The 20,357-nt window shown below is 33.6% G+C and overlaps 1 protein-coding gene across 1 annotated transcript in view; it reads right to left on the bottom strand.

Annotated features, from left to right (window-relative positions):
* The window catches only part of FAM81A (family with sequence similarity 81 member A), a 95,044-nt gene that overhangs the window by 64,622 nt on the left and 10,065 nt on the right, over window positions 1–20,357 (bottom strand). Inside the window, exons 2-3 of the mRNA XM_003755710.2 lie at window positions 9,172–9,239; window positions 8,206–8,479 (exon numbers count right to left, since the gene is read on the bottom strand). Coding sequence (XP_003755758.1) covers window positions 8,206–8,479; window positions 9,172–9,218 — 321 coding nt within the window. The 5' untranslated portion in view covers window positions 9,219–9,239. The remainder of the gene's footprint in view (window positions 1–8,205; window positions 8,480–9,171; window positions 9,240–20,357) is intronic.

Raw genomic sequence — 20,357 nt, 5'->3', positions numbered from 1 at the left:
TCCTTTTCCCTCCATTGTAATAGATTTTTTGCACCTCTTCATGTGAGATAATTTATTGTATTTTCTCTCTTCTTTCCCTTATCTTCCTGTACATTCCTCTTTCTCACCCTTTAAAATGTTTTAAATCATCCCATCAAAATTAATTTATGCCCACATATAATGTTCTTGCTAGCTCTCTGGAGGTCCTCCAAATGGGCCTTGGTTTCAGCAGAATAATCACCACAAGAATAATCAGGAATAAACTCCAAAGTCTTTATTATCTTCTTCACAGTCTTTCTCCTTTGCCTGAGGCAGGGATAAATTTCTGGAGGACCTTCAGATGGGTCTTGGTCCCAGTGGAGGAATGCAGGAGGGAAGAAAGCCACCAGGATAGTGGGAGATGGAATGTCTGTGGCTGACTTTGTCCTCAGTTTAAATACCCTATTAAAATTACATCAATTGTAGAATTATTACATCACCATGCTAAGTATATATAAACATCAATTCCTCTGAGTTAAAACGCCTTGTTTTAAGATTAAATCAATCAATACTGAGCCTTAAGTATACCTTTTCAGAGTTCCTGCCCTCTACACTCACATCTATATATATATATATATATATATATATACTCCTTCTAATTGCCCTAATAATAAGTTTTTAAGAGTTATAAGTATCACTTTTCCATGTAATGTAAATAATTTAACCTTATTGAATCTCCTATATTTTTTTCTATTCTGTTTACTTTTTCATGCTTCTCTTAAATCTTGTATTTGAAAATCATATTTTCTGTATAGTTTCAGTCTTCTCATCAGGAATGCTTGAAAGTCCTCTATTTTATTGACTACCCAGTTTTCCCCTGATTATGCTCTTTTGCTGGGTAGATAACTCTTGATTGTAATCCAAGTTCCTTTGCCTTCTAGTTCTTTAATTTGAAAGCTGCTAAATCCTGTGCAATCATGACTATGACTCCTTAATACTTGAATTATTTCATTCTGGCTATCTGCAGTATTTTCTCTTTGACTTCAAGAGTTGTGGAATTTGGCTATAATATTCCTGGGATTTTTTGTTTTCTAATCCCTCTCAGGAAAAATATATTCTGGAGAGAGGATCAACAAGACTTATTAACTAATTTAGATAAAAGAGCTGAGGGAGAAGGAAGGGTCAAGGATTAGAAATTATATGAAAGAAGCATGGAAATAATCTCCAAAAAGGGATATTTAGAAATGAGACAGGTATAAGAATAAAAGTGATGAGTTTTATTTTGAGTTTGAGATTTTGCTGGGACACCTAGGTAAACTCCAACGGCAACTGGTGACATGGGACTAGAATATAAGAGTGATACATGGTTTGAAGATTCACCTGTATGCAGGATGATAACTGTGATCACCAACAGAGTGGGAAAAGAGTCACATAAGACAGGAGATGGATGATAAATCAGCAAATACTTGTATAGCCAAGATTACCAAGACAGAGAGACAGACAAACAGAGAAACAAAGAGAGGGAGAGATAGTTTGAGAGAGATCTACAAGAAATTTAAGGTAAAGAAAATACTATATTTTCTTACTTATTCAATTATATATTCCTTATTCAAATAATCTACAAATACTAGAGTTATTAAAGATTTCAAGAAAGCTATTAGAATATCTTCTGTCATCTCTTTTTTAAGACAAACATACCTAGTTCCTTCAAGTGATATTCATATAGAATAACCTAAAGACTCTTTAGCATCCTGGCTGTCCTGCTCGTAATGTTCTCCAATCTATAAATGTTCTCTCTAAAATGTGGCTCCCTAAACTGAATACATTACTCCAGTTTGAGTCTAATCACGACAGGGTTCGATGAGACTGTCCCCTTCAGAAAAACATGCCTCTCTTAAAGTAACCTAAGATTACTTCAGCTTTTTTAGATGCCATATCAGTCTGCTGAGTCATGCAATTATCAATCTATGAAAATGTCTAGATGTTTTTCAGATGAACTGCTATTTGGCAATGTCCCCTTCCCACCTCCCACCCCAATTAACATATTTATGAAATTAGAGGATTTCTTTTAGCCCAAATATAAAATTTTATGTTTATTTCTATTAAATATGGCCCAACATTTGGTCCTACCAATAAGGCTCTCAATATCTTGCCTTTTGTTTCTCCTATAAACTCCATATCTCGCTTCCCTGCCCTGCCCATACCTTGCCTACCTCAGCCTGCAGAGAGGAATCCCTAGTAAGCACTGAAGTCACACAATGAAAAGTAAGGTTAGGGAACATTAGAGAAATGAAAATTAAACTTCTAAATAAATGATAAAAGAAAAACCCACTAGAGATGGGAACATTTAGAGGAAGCAGAAAAGGCTTCTACTCTAGAACACAAAGAAATCATGATCCCTTCTTTACTTAGGGTCACAATATGTACATATTTAGATTTAAAAGAATATTATTTAGAAGAATTAAGAAGAATTAGAGCATTGTAAAAGAAGAGTTAAAGGGATTGTGTGTTTTTAACAAATGCTTGGTTTTTTCTTAAGTTTTTTCTAGTGAGGGGGAATATTAGGAGCAGTATACCTAAGAAAAATCTGTGTCTTTGCTGAAACCAGGGAGAGATAGGTGAAGTCCAGAAGAGAAAAAGCAGAAAGCTGGCTGCTTATAATTTCCACTGGGCTTTCGGCTCTAGAAAGGAAAAAATCTGACTCTATTTTCCATACATATATATGTATGTTTACATATATATATGTATGTAGTCTATGTGCATATATAAATATATAAAACATATATAATGTATTCAAGCCCCAATATTTAAACTATAAAACATTTTCCCACCAAATTTGAAAGAGTAGATCAGACATCTGCAGTATTTTTAAATGTTTTAAATAAGGTACTATGAAATACTGTTAGTTTACTAGCCCTGAAATCACTGTACTACAGTGCTTTGAAGGATTTGGCAAAGATTTTGTGCATATATTTTCAAACATCTTTAGTGGGAAGCTATGAACAACTCAGCTTTTATTTCTATTGAATTTAATTGATGGTAGGGGACCGGAAAAGCAATTTTAGAGATCTTGATAATTTATTTCAATGATTCTTATAGCTATCCTCATTCTCTTATTCATTTTGATATGAATCTTTGCTTTCTATCTCAGGTTCATCTTAACATTAGCCAGTGTCCTTTCTTTAATCTAGAAAAATTCATCCAGCTAGCTAAATGCATAGGATAACATATGTGACAGACTGTGGCACTAATGTTAATATAGTATATTATTGCATGATATAATCTATATATGGTACACTGCACATTCTGCACAGAGCTTTTTCTGGGCTGCTCTAAATTTTAAGTAGACTAGACAATTGGACATATCCTTCCTATCTAATAAGAGATAAGGGAGATTGAGTTGGAAGAGGAGCAATAAAGATATATATATATAAATGAAAGGCCAAGGCAAAAAAATCACAAATCAGAATGTCAAAAACTCCAAGAAATGCTATAATATATATATATAGCTATGGTGAGAAAGAGAAACAGAGGCAGAGAGAGACAGAGAGACAGAGTTAAGAAAAGTCCCCAAAACAGATTCTACAAAAAGTTCTCCTGTGTCACATTTAAAGAAAGAATGACTTGTAGGTCTTAAGAGCAATTGTTAGAAACTATAATTTTTTTTCCTGCTCATTCCTCTCTAAACTGTACTCTAGCCTTCTTTTACTATGCCCTAGTTCTTCAAGGCTCACTACAGCCATGGAATTCACACTTTGGAAATACCCTCGCTTCTGTGATCCTGCCTCTTACTGAATGGTTCCTTCTACAAACTTCATATAAGGAAAGAGCTGAGACCAGTTCTGTCTCATTCCTCTGTAAGCTGTAATATAGACTTCCTCCATCATATTCCAACACTATGTGCTTGTATTTCTCCTCCCCTTTTTAGCTTCATTTCATTGTTTTCCCCATTCAAATGTAAGTTCCTGGAGGACGAGTATCTATCTTTCTATTTCTATTTGTATCCTCAACACTTAGTAAAATATCTTAAACAAAATAAGGGCTTAATAAATGTTGGTTAACCTATTATTAACCTATATTAACAAAATAAAGTGGAAACCTGAATGTCAAGGGAAGTAGATTAACACTCACTTTATGGACTCATAAATTATAGTAGACTTTCTAAAGGTACAATTCTATTTTAATAAATGAAATTGCAGCATAATACCCAGTTTTAGGTCACAATAGCTACATAGCTTTCACAGCCCCAGTGACAGCATGTTCTCATGGTATTTTATTGATGAAAATACAACAAATTTGGTTGAGAATATACTTTATGAGAAACACATTCAGAGGCCCCATTCCATTCTTTAGACAACATAAATAATATATACTAAATTATATATTAGTAAAATTGACATTTCTCCAAAAAGTATCATTAAGTAGCGATAACATGACTAATTTCTTTATATTGACTGTTATACCAGGAGTTTGGGGAGAAAAAAGGAGTGGGAAGCACTCCATTTCCTGGGTTATCACTTGAATTATGTTATTAAATAAAAAGGTATTCATTCATTCGGTCAAGTCCAACTCTTCAGGATCCCATGAATTATAGCACACCAGACCCTTTTATTCTACATTATTTCCTGAAATCTATCTAAGCTCATGTCTGTTGCTTCTATGACACTATCTATCCATCTCATCTTCTGCCAGGCCTTTCTCCTTTTGCCCTCAATCTTTTTTCCATCATCAAGATCTTTTCCAAAGAGTCCTGTCTTCTTCTTATGTGGCCAAAATATCTAAGCTTCAGTTTCAGTATTTGTCCTTCCTATAGTTAGTCTGAATTAATTTAAGTATTTTCTAATTTAATCTCCGCTGTCTAATGGATTTTCAAAAGTCTTCTCCAGCATCACAATTTGAAAGTGATGCTCAGTTTTCTTTCATAGTCCAAATCTCATAGCCATACATTGCTACTAGAAAAAAACAAAGCTTTTGACTATACAGATCTTTGTTGGCAAGGTAATATCTTTACTTTTTAGTTTGTTGTCCAGATTTGCCATAACTATCCTTCTGAAGGGCAAACATCTTTTCATTCCATGGTTGCAGTTGCCATCTGAAGTAATCTTTGAGACCAAGCATACAAAACTTGACACTGCTTCCATTTCTTATCCCTCTATTTGCCAAGAAGTAATAGAATCAAGCACCATGATCTTAGGGTTTTTTTTAAATATTAAGGTTCAAGTCAGCTTTTGTACTCTACTTTTTCATCCTCATCAAAAGGTTTCTTAATACTTCTTTACTTTCTGCCATCTAAGTGGTATCATCTGCATATCTGAAATTGTTGATATTTCTCCAAGCACCATCCTCAGCAACAAGATCAACCAAATCATTTCTAATGGAGCAGTAATGAACTGAACTAACTATACCCAGAAAAAGAACTCTGGGAGATGACTAGAAACCATTACATTGAATTCCCAGTCCCTATATTTGTGCACACCTGCATCTTTGATTTCCTTCACAAGCTAATTGTACAATAATTCAGAGTCTGATTCTTTTTGTACAGCAAAATGATGTTTTGGTCATGTATACTTATTGTGTATCTAGGTTATATTTTGATATATTTAACATCTACTGGTCATCCTGCCATTTGGGGGAGGGGGGGGGTAAGAGGTGAAAAATTGGAACAAGAGGTTTGGCAATTGTTAATGCTGTAAAGTTACCCATGTATATATCCTGTAAATTAAAGGCTATTAAATAAAAAAAAAAAAAAAAAAGATATTTCTCCAAGAAATCTTAATTCTGACTTTTTATTCATCAAGCCTGGTATTTCACATGATATACTTTGTACATAAGTTAAATAAATGAGGTGACAACATACAAACTTTTCATACTCCTTTCCCATTCTTAAACTAATCCGTTGTTCCTTGTTCAGTTCTAACTTCTTGACCTTATTGCTTTTTGATGTGCCTTCAGCTTCCTCAGGATATAAAATGATCTCTCATCACTTTAAGAACTTGCCACATTTTGTTGTAATCCACAGAGTCAAGGGGAATAATCAACTGCTATTATTGTTTTAGTGATAGGGTAATGAGGGCTTATCAGTTCCTTTTTCTCCAACAGTTATATCTCATTCCTCCTACATCTCTTGGGCTTTAGATACAAACCACAGTCAGCACCCCAATGGACCTTCACCCCTGTATGGGGATGCAAATACTGAGCTGGGTTGCTGCAAATGCCTAATTCTTCTTCCTTTCGGATCAAAAATGCTTAGGCCCCAAATCTGAAACTTAAAAGGAAAGGAAATTCTAAATATAAGAACCACCATCACTTGAAATTGTCCCAAGTTTATTCTTTCTATTTCCATCTCACAAATAAACAGTAAGCAGTCTTTTTCTTTAAATGACATAAAAAGCAAAGGAGAGGAGATCTTTTCAAACCCTAGAAACCAATTAACTTACCTGCTAATTGCAGTAGTAAATGGAGATGGAAACCTCAAAAGATAAATGAAAGCTGGTATTACTTAATAATAAATTAGTATCATAACCTACATGCAGACAGAATTTTAAATTGTATTTCTAATTTAGTTTGGTCAAATGGAAAATAAAAGACCTGGAATAAATTCTAAATATATTGGTAATTTTCTTTATGCCTTTTATTCAAATATTTGACAATTATGCATAAAGTATTTTAATACCATATTAACAATTGGTACTTATAAGTCTTTAGTTATCAGATCTTTTCCAAACTAGAATTTAACAACTAGAGGATAACAACTTTGTGCCTTTTTGATGCTTTGCATACAGTAGATATTTCATGAATATTTACTGATTACAAAAATCCATTATCAGTCATCACTATGTTCATTTAGGAGAAATTTGGAAAAATTAGAAGAGAGTTTAAGTAAAATACTAACAATGAGTGTAAGCTGGAAAATAAAATCTATGATAAAGAATTAAGAAAAGTTATACTACTTAATCTAATGAAAGAAAAGATGATAAATAGTTCAATGTATGTAAAGTTCTTATTTTAAAAATTTGTTTTTTCTCCATGGACCAACAAAAAGAAGCTTATTTAAGAGATCCAAAGGAATTTTGGATTATCCATGAAGAGCATAGACAATGACAAATATTACAGGCAACATGGAACAGTGAGAAGAGCTTTGGGTCTTCTTGGAGCTACAGGATCAGCATTTCAAATTTTGACCTGGCAATTTCCTACATGACCCTCGAAAAATCATTGATCCTCTCTGGGCTTCAGTTCCTTCATCCATAAAATGAAATGCACTGGACTAGATGAATCATGAGGTCCCTTACAGCTTTAAATGTAGACTCTATTATCAAATACAATCATGAATACAAGAATAGCTGTGAAATCTTCTTTCCTGGAAATCATTAGGAAAATGAAAATCATTAGGAAAAAAATATTTATTGGGGATAGTTTAGATTCAGTATTGCCTATAAAATTTCTTGAAAATCCCTCCAGTTCCATAATTTAACAATTATACTAATACTAATAATCCATTTTTTTAAATGTGACATTTTAAAGTGCCTACTATTAGCAAAGTACTGAGGTAAAGGTTCCCTTCTTCCCTCAAATAACATACAACCTATTTAGAAAAATTTGTATACAAACAGCTAAAATGAAAATTAGAGTATGACAAAAGTACTATGATAGTTTTACGTTCTAAAAGAAAAATCATTTCTAACTGAGCAAAAAAAAACCATTATTTCTCAACAAAAAATGAGTAAAGAAGAGTTTTGAAAAATGAATAAGATTTCAACAGGTGGAAAGTGGGGATAGAGAAATTTATATATTGAAAACAATTTGAGTAGAAGCATGAAAGTATCAGAAAAACATAGGACACATTCATGAAAAAGCGATTGATCCATTTTGGCTGAAACACAGAGTATGTAAAAAAGTTTAATTTAAGATAAGGTTTTAAAAGATGGCACCAGCTTGTGGAGGTCTCTAAATGTCAGGCAGAGGAGTTTAATATGTAACAGAAAATCATTAAAGAGTTTTGAACAATGGAATTGCTTAAATACTCAAGGCAAGTTGTAACAAGGACCAGTGACAGAGTGATAGTGCTAGGAAAGGAAAGGAGACAATGAATATAGGAGGTACTGTGTGAATATGAGGTATTTGGCAAGTGAATGGATACAGGAGGTTAGGAGAAACACAAATGAAAAAATTACACGAAGCCTTCAAGGATGTATAACTGCAATACCAACAACATAATATAATCTCTTGACTTAAAAAAAATCTTACCTCAATATCACGATTAAGTTGTTTCACTATTGCCGTGATATTTCTGATGTGCTCTTCTAAGAACAATCTAGCCAATCGATCTCCTCCACCTTTATTTTGCATTTTCTGCAAACTGTTTACAATGTCATCTTTTATACGAAAAGCATGTTCCACAAGTGCTGCAGTTGTTTTTTCATGGCACAAAATTCTATCTTCCAACTGTTCCACTAAGCTTGCAGATGAATATGGAGCAACACTCAAAGACTGGCTATGTCGTGGCATGGTTCTAACTCGCCTGCAAAAGGGAACAATTTCATTTGCATTTCTAACCTAGGAAAAGACTGTGAGTCTGAGTCTACATATTTTATAAAACAAATATAAGCATGCATGCATTATGCAAACAGGGTTTTCTTCCTAATTTTTCCCCACAAGACTAGGTAGCAGCTAGCAAACTACCTGAAGAGTAGGATAAGAGGCAAACAAATATATTAATATCTAATCAGACATAATCTCTAACCTTTGGGGCCCACAAACTACTGGAAATAGGCAGGAAGATCTTCCATCCTACCTTCCATCCTACCTACATTTATCCTCAATATTTACAGACTTTTCCTTCTCAGTAAGGATTCAACTGTCTCTCCAATAGGCTGGGGTCAAGAAACCAGGCAGAATTTTCAAGAGCAAAAATTGATGGCTACTGCCTCAGCTCTTTAACTTTCTAAAAGTACAAATATGAAGGGCTACTCTTCTAGCTATAAGGAAAACAGCTCATTATCTTCTAATATTTTATCCTAGAGAAGAAAACTTTGGAAGAGGAAAGTGAACAATATGTAATACTCTTGTCCTTTAACATAGCTATTTGTGGTTAAACAGACACAGATTAAATACCCACATCACAGAACTATGCAAAATTAGTTTAAAAGAAAAGCAGTATTTGCACTAAAAAAAATTAGGTCCCTAAAAATAGATATTTTTTATATATTATACCTTTCCTCAGTAACAAGGGATGGAAGTACAGTGCTTCGTTGTGCCATTTTCTTTTCAATGATTCACATCTGTTGAAAAAATATGCACCAAATTATTTAACAGTTTATATATGGCACTAAAATAACTTCATAAATCTATAGAACCATAAAAATTTGCAGAAAACTCCAACCCTAAGTTTTCACTCTTTTATTTTTAAGGAAGTTGTGATTTAAATATTAAATAAACAACAAAAGACAAATATTAAAAAGAAACAGATAAAACCAAAAAGTTTCTTAAGACACATCAGACTTATATCCATAAAAAAGCTTGAGCAAAAAGAGTTTTCTTTTATTATCAACATGTCTGCACTCAGTAAATGTGTTAATTGAACTTAGAAAATTATGAGTCTTTGTTAGGAAATTAAATAAAATAATCAATTATCATTATAGTATGATTCTGTGAGTCCATTACTGGCAACAGTCATATTAATGCTATGTTTATATTAACAGCTCATAGAATTTAGACCTGGAAGAGTCTTCAAAGATTACCCAGTCCAATTCCACCCATCAAAAGAAGAAATTGAGGGTCAAAAAGGTAAAGCATTCAGCACAAGGTTGTACAGAAAGCAAAAAAAAAACAGAATCAGGATGTGAATCTAAGCTTTCCTTGAAGAACTATCTCCTTCAAAAGTAGAAGAATTAAGGAAAATTTTATTTTGGATCTGATATTCACTGAGAAGTAGAAATCGGTTTCTCAGGTGGAAACATTAGTGGAAAATGACCATTCTCTTTTAGAGTTTGTGACAGAGGAGAAGAAATTTGGGCATAGTAAGATATACACTATAGATTTTAGAAAAAGGATATCAAAAGGGTCAAAGGAAAGAAAGGGTATAAGCTCATGAACTAAAATGGAAGCCAACACAGGAAGAAGAAGAGATGTTCCAAAACAAAATTCTGGAAACACAAAAACAAATAATTCTAGTGAGAAGGAAACATATGACTTGGGTGAAAAGACTAATATGTATATTCAAAGAATACACATACCAACTAAGATTTCAGCAAAAATCATACAATAATTGTAATGCTTATTAACAAAGATGACTATAGCTGTAAACAATGTCAGGAAGGCAAAAGATCATAATGAGTTAAGCCTGGAGAAGGAAACCAATTCTTCCAGGAAACCAAGGGAAACAGACAAGCATTGAATTAGGTTGTTGTGTTTTGTTGGGGGGTAGGCACTGGGAAAGGATTAAGCTATTTTGAAGAAAGAAAAGCATTCAAGAAGAGATGAGATGTGTGTTTGGAGCAGACAGTAATGATAACTGACAACAAAGAGAAAGCAAAGCTACTCCATTCTTACTTTGTTTCTGCTTCCCCTGCTAAGGAAAATGACTTTTGCAATGATAATATCAGTACAAAAACCATTAATAAGCACCTAATATCCAGATACATTTTCTTAAATATCAAGAAGGTACCTAACTTCCCTGGATAAATGAAGAGAATGAATGAAAAAGCATTTATTAAATGTTTAACATTAAATGTTAAATGCTAAGCACAGGGGATTAAAGAAAAATAAGCTTGGTTCCAAAAGGAAGAATTAGAAGCTGCAAAAGTTTAGACTTGACCACTTCACACCTCTCAGATTGGCTAAGATGACAGAAAAGGGTAATGATAATTCTTGGAGGGGATACAGTAGAGTTGTAAACTGATCCAACAGTATTGAAGAGGTATTTGGAACTATGCCCAAAGAGCTATCAAATCATACATACTCTAATCCAGCAGTGTCTCTACTGAATCTGTATCCCAAAGAGATCATAAAAAAGGGAAAAGAACCCACATGTGCAAAAATGTTTGTAGCAGCCCTTTTTGGCAAGGAACTGGAAAATGAGTGGATGCCCATCAATTGGAGAACAGTTGAATAAGTTATGGTATATGAATGTTATGGAATATTATTATTCTCTAAGAAATGACCAGCAAGAGGATTTCAGAAAGGCCTTGAGAGATTTACATGATCTGATGCTAAATAAAGCGAACCAAGAAAATACGATTATATGATGATCAACTGTGATGGATTTGACTCTTTTCAACAATGAGGTGATTCAAGTCAACATTTGTATGGAGGGAGCCATCTGCATCCAGAAAAATGACTATGGAGAATGACTATGGATCACATTGTTGTTCAGCATGATAAATATGGAAATATGTTTAGAAGACTTGCACAAATTTAACCTGTATTGGATTGCTTGCTATTTAGGGGAAGGAGGAGGTGGAAAGAAAGGGAGGAAATTTTCAAACATAAGGTTTTGCAAGGGTTAATGTATTTTGAAAAATAAAAATCTATTATTATTTTTAAAAAAATCAGAGAATTCTCAAAAAAAAAAGTTTAGACATGATTAGAAAAAAACTTTTTAACAATCAAAGCTGTACAAAATTGAAATGGGTTACATCAGGAAGTAATGGCTTCCCTCTCCTGCAAAGTATTCAAACCAAGGTTATATTAGAAGGATTCCTTTTATGTAAGGGTTAGAAAAGCTGGTAGCTAAGGTTCCTTTCAACTCTCAAATTCTGTAACTATGATTTTGTAATTCAAAACAAATACTCTTTTCATTATATCACATCATCTCACCAATTATTTGGATTATATTTTGGCTATAATAAATATTTTATAATCATCACAAACGAAAGAGAATCATATTAAAAACTTAGTTTTCATTTACTAAATGAATTAGGGTGATAATTTCTTACAAATAGTTTTCTAGATATTGATATTTAATTTGTTTTCATTTAACTTAAAATTTTATTTTCACTAAATATTTTGTATTTCTAATTACATATAAAAACAATTTAACTTTTTTCAAAATTTTGAATTCCAAATTCTCTTCCTCCCTTCATCCCTTATTAAAGAGGTTAACAATTTCATAAAGGTTACACATATGCAATCACATAAAACACTTCCATTTTAATAATGTCAAAGAAAATACAAAAATAAAGAATGGTTTTTAAAAGTATGCTTTCAGGGGCAGCTAGTTGGTATAGTTGACAGAGCACCAGCCCTCTAGTCAGGTGAACCTGAGTTCAAATCTGACCTCAGACACTTAACACTTCCTAGATGTGTGACTCTGGGCAAGGCACTTAACCCCATTTGCCTCAGCGCAAAAAAAAAAAAAAAAGTATGCTTTCATTTGCATTCAGATTCCCTGGGTTCATTCTCTGTAAGTAGATAGCATTTTCTGTCATAAGTCTTTCTGAATTGTCTTGGATTTTATATGCTTGAGAATAGTTAAGTGATTCACAATTGATTATCATATAATATTGCTGCTAATGTTATAATGTTCTCCTGGTTCTGCTCATTTCACTTTGCATCAGTTTATGCAAATCTTTCCAGGTTTTTCTGAAAGCATCCTGCTCATCATTTCTTATACCACAATAGTATTCCACCATAATCATATACCATAAGTTATTTGGCCACTTCCCAATTGATGGGTATCCCCTCAATTTCCAATTTTTTTTATCACAAAAAAGCTACTACGTATAGTTTTGTTTATACAGGTCTTTTTCCTTTTTTAAAAGAATCTCTTTGAGACACATGCATAGTCGTATAATAGTTACTCAAAGAGTATGCACAGTTTTATTGTCCTTTGGGCATAATTAGCTTATAAATTATTAAAATATTTTATGAAAACCATGGTTTTGATATCATTCTCCATCACGTCTTAGAGGGACTTCAACATTTTCCTTATACATATAAGTGATATGTAAGAATAAAAAAAAAAATGTTCTTAGGCCTAAAGAGTTCTCCAATAACTAAGTTAACATTAATAATTTAGGGTACTAATTTTCAGATGAAGAAATGGAAACTATTTCTAGTCATATGGAAAGGTGTTCCAAATCATTGTTGATCAGAGAACTGCAAATTAAGACAACTCTGAGATACCACTACATACCTGTCAAATTGGCTAAGATGACAGGAAAAGATAATGATGAATGTTGGAGGGGATGTGGGAAAACTGGAACACTGATGAATTGTTGGTGGAGTTGTGAACCAATCCAACCATTCTGAAGAGCAATTTGGAACTATACTCAAAAAGTTGTCAAACTGTGCATATCCTTTGATCCAGTAGTGTTACTATTGGGCTTATATCTCAAAGAGATATCAAAGAAAGGAAAGGGACCCATATGTGCAAAAATGTTTGTGGCAGCCCTTTTGATAGTGGCTATAAATTGGAAATTGAAGAGATACTCCAATCAATTGGAGAATGGCTGAGTAAATTGTGGTATATGAATATTATAGAATAATATTGTTCTATAAGAAATGACCAGCAGGATGACTACAGAGAGGCTTGGAGAGACTTACATGAACTGATGTTAAGTGAAATGAGCAGAACCAGGAGATCATTATATACTTCAACAACAATACTATATTATGATCAATTCTGATGGATGTGGCTCTCTCCAACAATGAGAGGATCCAAATCAGTTCCAATTGATCTGTAATGAACAGAACCAGCTACACCCAGAGAAAGAACACTGGGAAATGAGTATGGACCACAGCATTACATTTCCACTCTTTCTGTTATTGTTTGCTTGCATTTTTGTTTTTTTCTTCTCGGGTTATTTTTATCTTCTTTCAAAATCTGATCTTTCTTGTGCAACAAGATAACTGTATAAATATGTATACATATATTGTATTTAACATATACTTTAACATATTTAACATGTATGGTACTACCTGCCATCTAGGGGAGGGGTTAGAGGGAAGGAGGGGAAAAGTTAAAACAGAAGTTTTTGCAAGGGTCAGTGTTGAAAAATTACCCATGCATATGTTTTGTATATAAAAAGCTGTAATAAAAAATTAATAATAATAATTTATGGTACTTATAGAACATGAAAGCAAACTAATAGAAAAATATCAGCGTGAACAATTTAACATGAAATTGTTTATCTGTTATTCATTGTTGGAGAAGATAGACACACATTCTTACACTGTTGGTGAAGCTGTAAATTGATCCAATTATCCCAGGAAAAAAAGGGATACATAGAAAACACTTATAGAGATATACAAATACAAAATAATCTTAGGAATGAAAGAGCAATGCAATTGGGAGTGGAGATCAGAAAAGCATTACCACAAGAAGTATTTAAGGTAAGCAATGGAGAAAAATAGACATTCTAAATAACCTAAAGAAAAAGAAGTAAATCCTAGGGATATAGGACAGCCTGTACAAGACAGCCTGTGCAAAGGAATGGGGCAGCATTAGAAAACCAATGTTGAGTTTAGGAAACAAGAAGGCCAATTTGTTTAAAATAAAATGTGCAATGAGTGAAAATGTGAAATATGTTTAGAAATGTATGATGGTACCAAAGTGTGAAGGCCTTGAAATGACAAGTGAGAAATTGATATTCATCTTAGAGGCAATAGGAGACATTAATGATTCTTGAGCCAAGATAATAGATAATTAGGCCAATGCTTTGTAGTTATTATTTAGTAAAAAGAGAAAGTGGAAGTTACTTAAAAGTTAATAAACTGTTCTTACCTTTGGAATCAATGAAATCACTACTGGGTATATATTATTAGGAAGATCAAAGATAGAAAGGTTTTATATGTACTAAAATATTCACAGCAGTATTATTTATTTTATCTAAAAGCTGAAAACAAAGTATATGCTCCATGATGAGAAATGGTTGAGCAAACTGTTATAAAAACAGAATAAGCGGAATTTTTTCCACTGGGGCAAAAATAGTTGAGGGGGCAGACAAAGAAGTGTTGAGAATAAGAAGGGAGTAGGGGGCAGAGGATAATCTGACTACTGGTATTGTCATGACATAAGACAGGACAGCTTGACTTCCCACTCTAATCAACAGTCCTCCAATAAATTGAAATTCCATTCTCTTTTCCTGGGTCTTCTGTCAGTCCCAAAGGACACCAAGTTGGTGAAATACCAAGAGATAAAAGGAAGATAGTCTCTGGAGCAGTGCAGCAAAGAAGTTCTCTCTACGAGCAAGTTGGTACAATGCACAAAGCACAGACTGCCCTGCCCTAATTATGGTTCTATATATGAATATAGAAGGAAGCATTGAAGCATAACAAAAAGTATATAGTAATATAAAATATATAAACCTTAAAAGTCAGAAAGACCTCAGTTCAAGTCCTCCTCTGATACCTATGGTATCTCTGACTCTGCAAAGTTACTAGAAAGCTAAGACTATTAGTTGCTAAGAAGGATTAACCTACATTGATAGAATTATATCCGCATCTGGGAATTGCCTATTATCAACCGAAATTACAGGTTCAATTCCTGCCCCTAGTCTACATGAACATAGAGACATTTCTGGTCATAAGAAACAAAAACATAAAGAATGAAAAAAACATGGGAAGATCTATATGAACTGGTGCCAAGTAAATAAGGTAGTACCAAAAGAATGCTATATACAAGGACTGTGATCATGTAAATTAAGTTTTATTTTATTTTTTTTGGCTGAGGCAATAGGGATTAAATGACTTGCCTTGGATTACCCAGCTAGGAAGTATTAAGTATCTGAGACCAAATTTGAGCTCAGATCCTCCTGACTTCAGGAGGTGCTCTATCAACTATACCACCTAACTGTCCTGATCACATAAATTAAGATAAAACTAAAAGACAATAAAATTCAGGCCATCCAATGTTGGTTCCAGGTGATTAATGTTAAAATACACTATCTACTTTCCTTTCCATTAACTTAGAAAATCCCACTGCTGTCAAGGACAAAGACTAATATTAGATGGTTTACTTAGCTTTTTTATGGAAAGGTTATTGGGATGTTTGATATGACAAAAAAGAAATTGTGTCCTTAAAAAAAAAAAGTTTTGGGATAGCTAGATGGTGCTAGATAGGGCATCAGCCCTGAAGTAAGGAGGATCTGAGTTCAAATCAGGACTCAGACATTTAATACTTCCTAGTTGTGACCCTGGGCAAGTCATTTAACCACAATTGCCTCTGCCAAAACAAAAAAAAAATTTTTTTTAATTAAATACATATATAGAGAAGTGCTTATAGAACTCTAATGTTAATCTTTCTACTAGAACAAAGAATAAACAGTGACAAAAGTATAAGATATTTAAAAGTAAATACTGAGTCAGCTACAGTTGAATAATAAATAATTAAAGCATATATTTTTTATTTTTTGTAAATAAGGAATAATAAGGGAATTAAATCTAAGACAGGATACCATAGGCTTCAGCAAGATTATGGCTCCATACTAGAGGATGGGAATACCTCTGCTTGACTAAGCTGCCCAGAATTTTGCCTAGAATCCAGCCTTCTGGATTTAATAGCAAGATAGAGATTCATAGATGACCTTGAATGCAGCAGAAGACTTGGTCTTTTTAAGTTAAGATCTTTAACGAATCTCAGTTTGACCAAGCCAACACCCATTCAATAATTAAGGCTAAGTAAAAACTGAGACAAAGAAGAGACTCCTTTACCCAGTCCAAAAAAAAAATCTAATTTGAGAAGGAAAGACCCTCAGGGTTTCTGGCTAAAACAAACAAACAAACAAAAAAAATGCTATTTATATTCATTCTGAGTCAACCGAGACACAAACAACAACCAGTAAAGGCTTAGCCTGGGACTATTGTTGGCTAATCAATGTCAGAAAGATGCCAGAATGTCAAAAGTCTATATATGATGATTGTCTGTGATGGACTTGACTCTTCTCAACAATGCAGTGGGTTCAAGGCAATTTCAATAGACTTCAGATGGAAAATGCTAATCACATCCAGATAAAGAACTATAGAGAATGAATGTGGATCAAAGCATAGAATTTTCTTCTTTTTCGTTGTTTTTCATCCTTTTGGTCTGATTTTTCTTGCATAACATGACATATGGAAATACATTAGGACTGCACATATTTAATTTATATCAGATTGTTTGCTCTCTTGAGGAGAAGAGAGGGGAAAGAGAGAGAAAAAAATTGCAGATCAATTCAGTTGAGTCCCCAATGGGGCAGCTCTACTCACAAAGGTGATCCTTTGCTCTCAAAGAGGATCATGACATCAGAGTGGCAATACCATGACATGAAAGTAAGTCAGAATTAAGTGAAGGAGGGCTGTGCAAGGTCCCCAGCCTCCCTTTCTCCTCCAAGACTCTCTGGTCTAATGGCATTATATAGATTAGGATCAGCAGGTTCATAAGGATCAAAATGAAGACATGCTGTGGTTGGTAACAGCAAGGATAAGGTAGATATTGGTCAATTAGCCTTGTTAAAAAGTTGAAAAAATGGGTGGGCCATGGCAGGGACAGTTGATATTGACTTCCTTCCAATTAAGGATCTTTAAACAGGGGCAGCTAGGTGGTGCAGTGAATAGAGCACCAGTCCTGAAGTCAGGAGGACCTCAGTTCAAATGTGATCTCAGACACTTAACATTTCCTAGCTGTGTGACCCTGGGCAGAATTGCCTCAGGGAAAAAAAGAATCTTTAAACATTTGTTGGAATGTAATTACAATTACAATTCTTGTAATGAAATTCTCCTAGAGGAGGGGACTGAATATAAATATACAAGGTAAGACCCAACAGCCAATTTCTGTTCAAGAGATTAAATAGGAAGTCCACCTTCATATAATCTGAGCAATTCAGCAGTTAATCTGCTCCCTATGATGGCAATAAAATGTTCCCTCAGAATGATACAAAGTATGAGGCTACCTAGAAACACCTTCTTGCAAACATTCTCTGTTAGATAATGGTTCTATTCTTGATTTCAAAGTTTTAATTACTTTTTTAAAAATAAGCTAATCATAATAGAATCATAAATGTAAGGCATTGTCAGCAAACTAGTATTAAAGAATTAAATGAGACATTTCTAAAGTACTTAATCGTTATGAGAGCAACCTACTAGTGACTGCTAGGGATCTACTTCTGTCCAGCAGAATAGATCCCTTCATGTGAGAGGATGATAATGACACAAAGAGACTGAGAGGCAGTTGCATTTTCTGATTCTCCTCTTCCTTCTTGCCCAAAATTTATTTCATCCACAATCCACAAGCAACATCTGAATCAGTAAAGGCTGAGTTGCAATTCCTTCAAGTGTGTTATGATTCACAGATGTGGAGGCTTTCAGAGAATTGGCCTGCCCCTTCACACTTAGGCATGGTCCTTAACACATAATACAAAATTTATCACATTACAGGTGCTTAATAAATGCTTGTTCCTACCCCTCCCTTTAATGAAAATAAACTGATATAGGCCATAATCCAGCTAACATAATTTTAAGTATGGATCTTTCTAAATTAAGAAATGATGACAAGATAAATTCAAACAAAATTTTAACAGAATTTGAGTTAAAGTGGTCTTAAAACAGCTCTAATTTTTCTGTGAGGCATAAAAAAAGTCTTACTCTTTTAGTTAAATTTATTCTAAATTGAATTTGGATATTTAAAAATCAATAAAGTTTATCTTTTCCAAACTATACATATATCTAAAAATGAGAAATACTGGATTAAAAGCATAATTCATGCTTACTAGCTGTGTGATCCTGGGCAAGTCCCTTAATTTTGAAGGATACCCCCTCACACATACATACCCCCAAACACACACACATCACAACTTAGTATAATAAAATATAGTTACCCAGGAAGCTCAGTGAATGAGATTCTAGTTAACTGGATTTTGTGATTCAATGTTAACCATTCAGTCATAGTTGTAAATTATAATATGGCAATTACAATCTTCAGAGGGCAATAACCTAAAAGTCCATGGCTTATTTTGCTATGAAAGCTTACTTCTTCCCATTCCTAAAATGAAGTAACTGATTCAAATATATAAGGACAACAGCCATTCCCCAAGTAATAAGGAGTCAAAGAATATAAACAGGCATTTCAAAAGAAGAAATCCAAACTACCACCAGTTATGTTAGCTCCAAATCATTAATAATGAAAGAAACAGCCAGATTTAAGCTTCATATTTAGGTGATTGGCAAAGATGATTAAAAAAAGGAACAAGAAAACAACAAATATCAAAGGTATGTCACAAAAACAGGTCTATTAATGTACAATTAATAGTTATGAATTGATATCAGCATTCTAGAAAGCAATTTGCAACTATACCTTCAAAGTCACAAAACAGTATATACTTTGCCCTAGCAATACCTCTACTCACATCCCAAAGAGATGAATAAAAGAGGGAAAGGATCTATATGTAAATGCCCCCCCCAAAAAAATGGGAACAGTTTTTTATAATAGCAAAGTTCTGAAAGAGGAGGCAGTACCAATTAATTAGAGAATAACTAAACAAATTATGGTATATGAATGCAATAGAATATGATTGTACATTAAGGCTAACCTAAGACTGTTTTGTTTTACTAAGTATATTGTTATAAAAGTTTTGGTTTTATTCCTTTTTCAGTCAGGGTGGAAAGAAGGAGATGTCAGGAAGGATATAGATAAAAACAAATGCTTGCTAATTGAAAAAATAAAAGTTCAAAATATTTTTAAATTTTAGTTTTTTATTCTAAAATTACTTTAAAATTTAACTGTTTACTCTTCCCTAATTCTCCTAATTGCTCAAGCATCTCAAAACACCTCTACCTTCTCAACAAGTCCTTAACTCATATTTTACTGAGGAAATATGTCATTTGCCTTGAGTTCCCACTTCTCTTACTAGTGTAAATCTCAAAATTCCTTAAAAAAAAAATTCTGTCCTTTATTCTAATCTCCAAGAAAAGCAAAACTCATTCCTTTAGCCTTGATCTCATCTCCCACTGCCTTCAGCATATTGCTTCCACAATCACCCCTACTCCCTCACTAATCTCTCTCTACCTCTACTTATTCCTTCCCTACTACCTACTAAGATGCCCAGGTCTCCCCTATCCTTTAAAAAAAAAATTCATTTGACCCTACAATCCATTCAAGTCATTGTTGTCTCTCTCCCCCCTTTCACAATTATCTACATATTTTGTCTCTACTTCCTCTAATTTCACTCCATAACTCTTTACAAACTGGTTTCTTTATCACTCACCTGAAACTGCCTTCTCCCAAGGTACCAATAGTTTTTGAATTCCAAACCTAAGGGCCCTTTCTCAATTCTCAATTCTCATTTCTTTTGATCATTTAATAGTATTTTACCCTCTTTTCATGGATATACTCTGCTTTGGACTTTTATGACACTTCTCCCCCTTGGTGCTCCCCTCTTATCTATGCAGCTGATTTGGGTCTTCTTTCCTGAATTAAAAACCAT

Source organism: Sarcophilus harrisii, chromosome 2, assembly GCF_902635505.1.
Source record: "Sarcophilus harrisii chromosome 2, mSarHar1.11, whole genome shotgun sequence".
NCBI classification, from domain to species: domain Eukaryota; kingdom Metazoa; phylum Chordata; class Mammalia; order Dasyuromorphia; family Dasyuridae; genus Sarcophilus; species Sarcophilus harrisii.
Note: the sequence above shows the minus strand (reverse complement) of the source record. Positions and strands in the feature narration are given on the sequence as shown.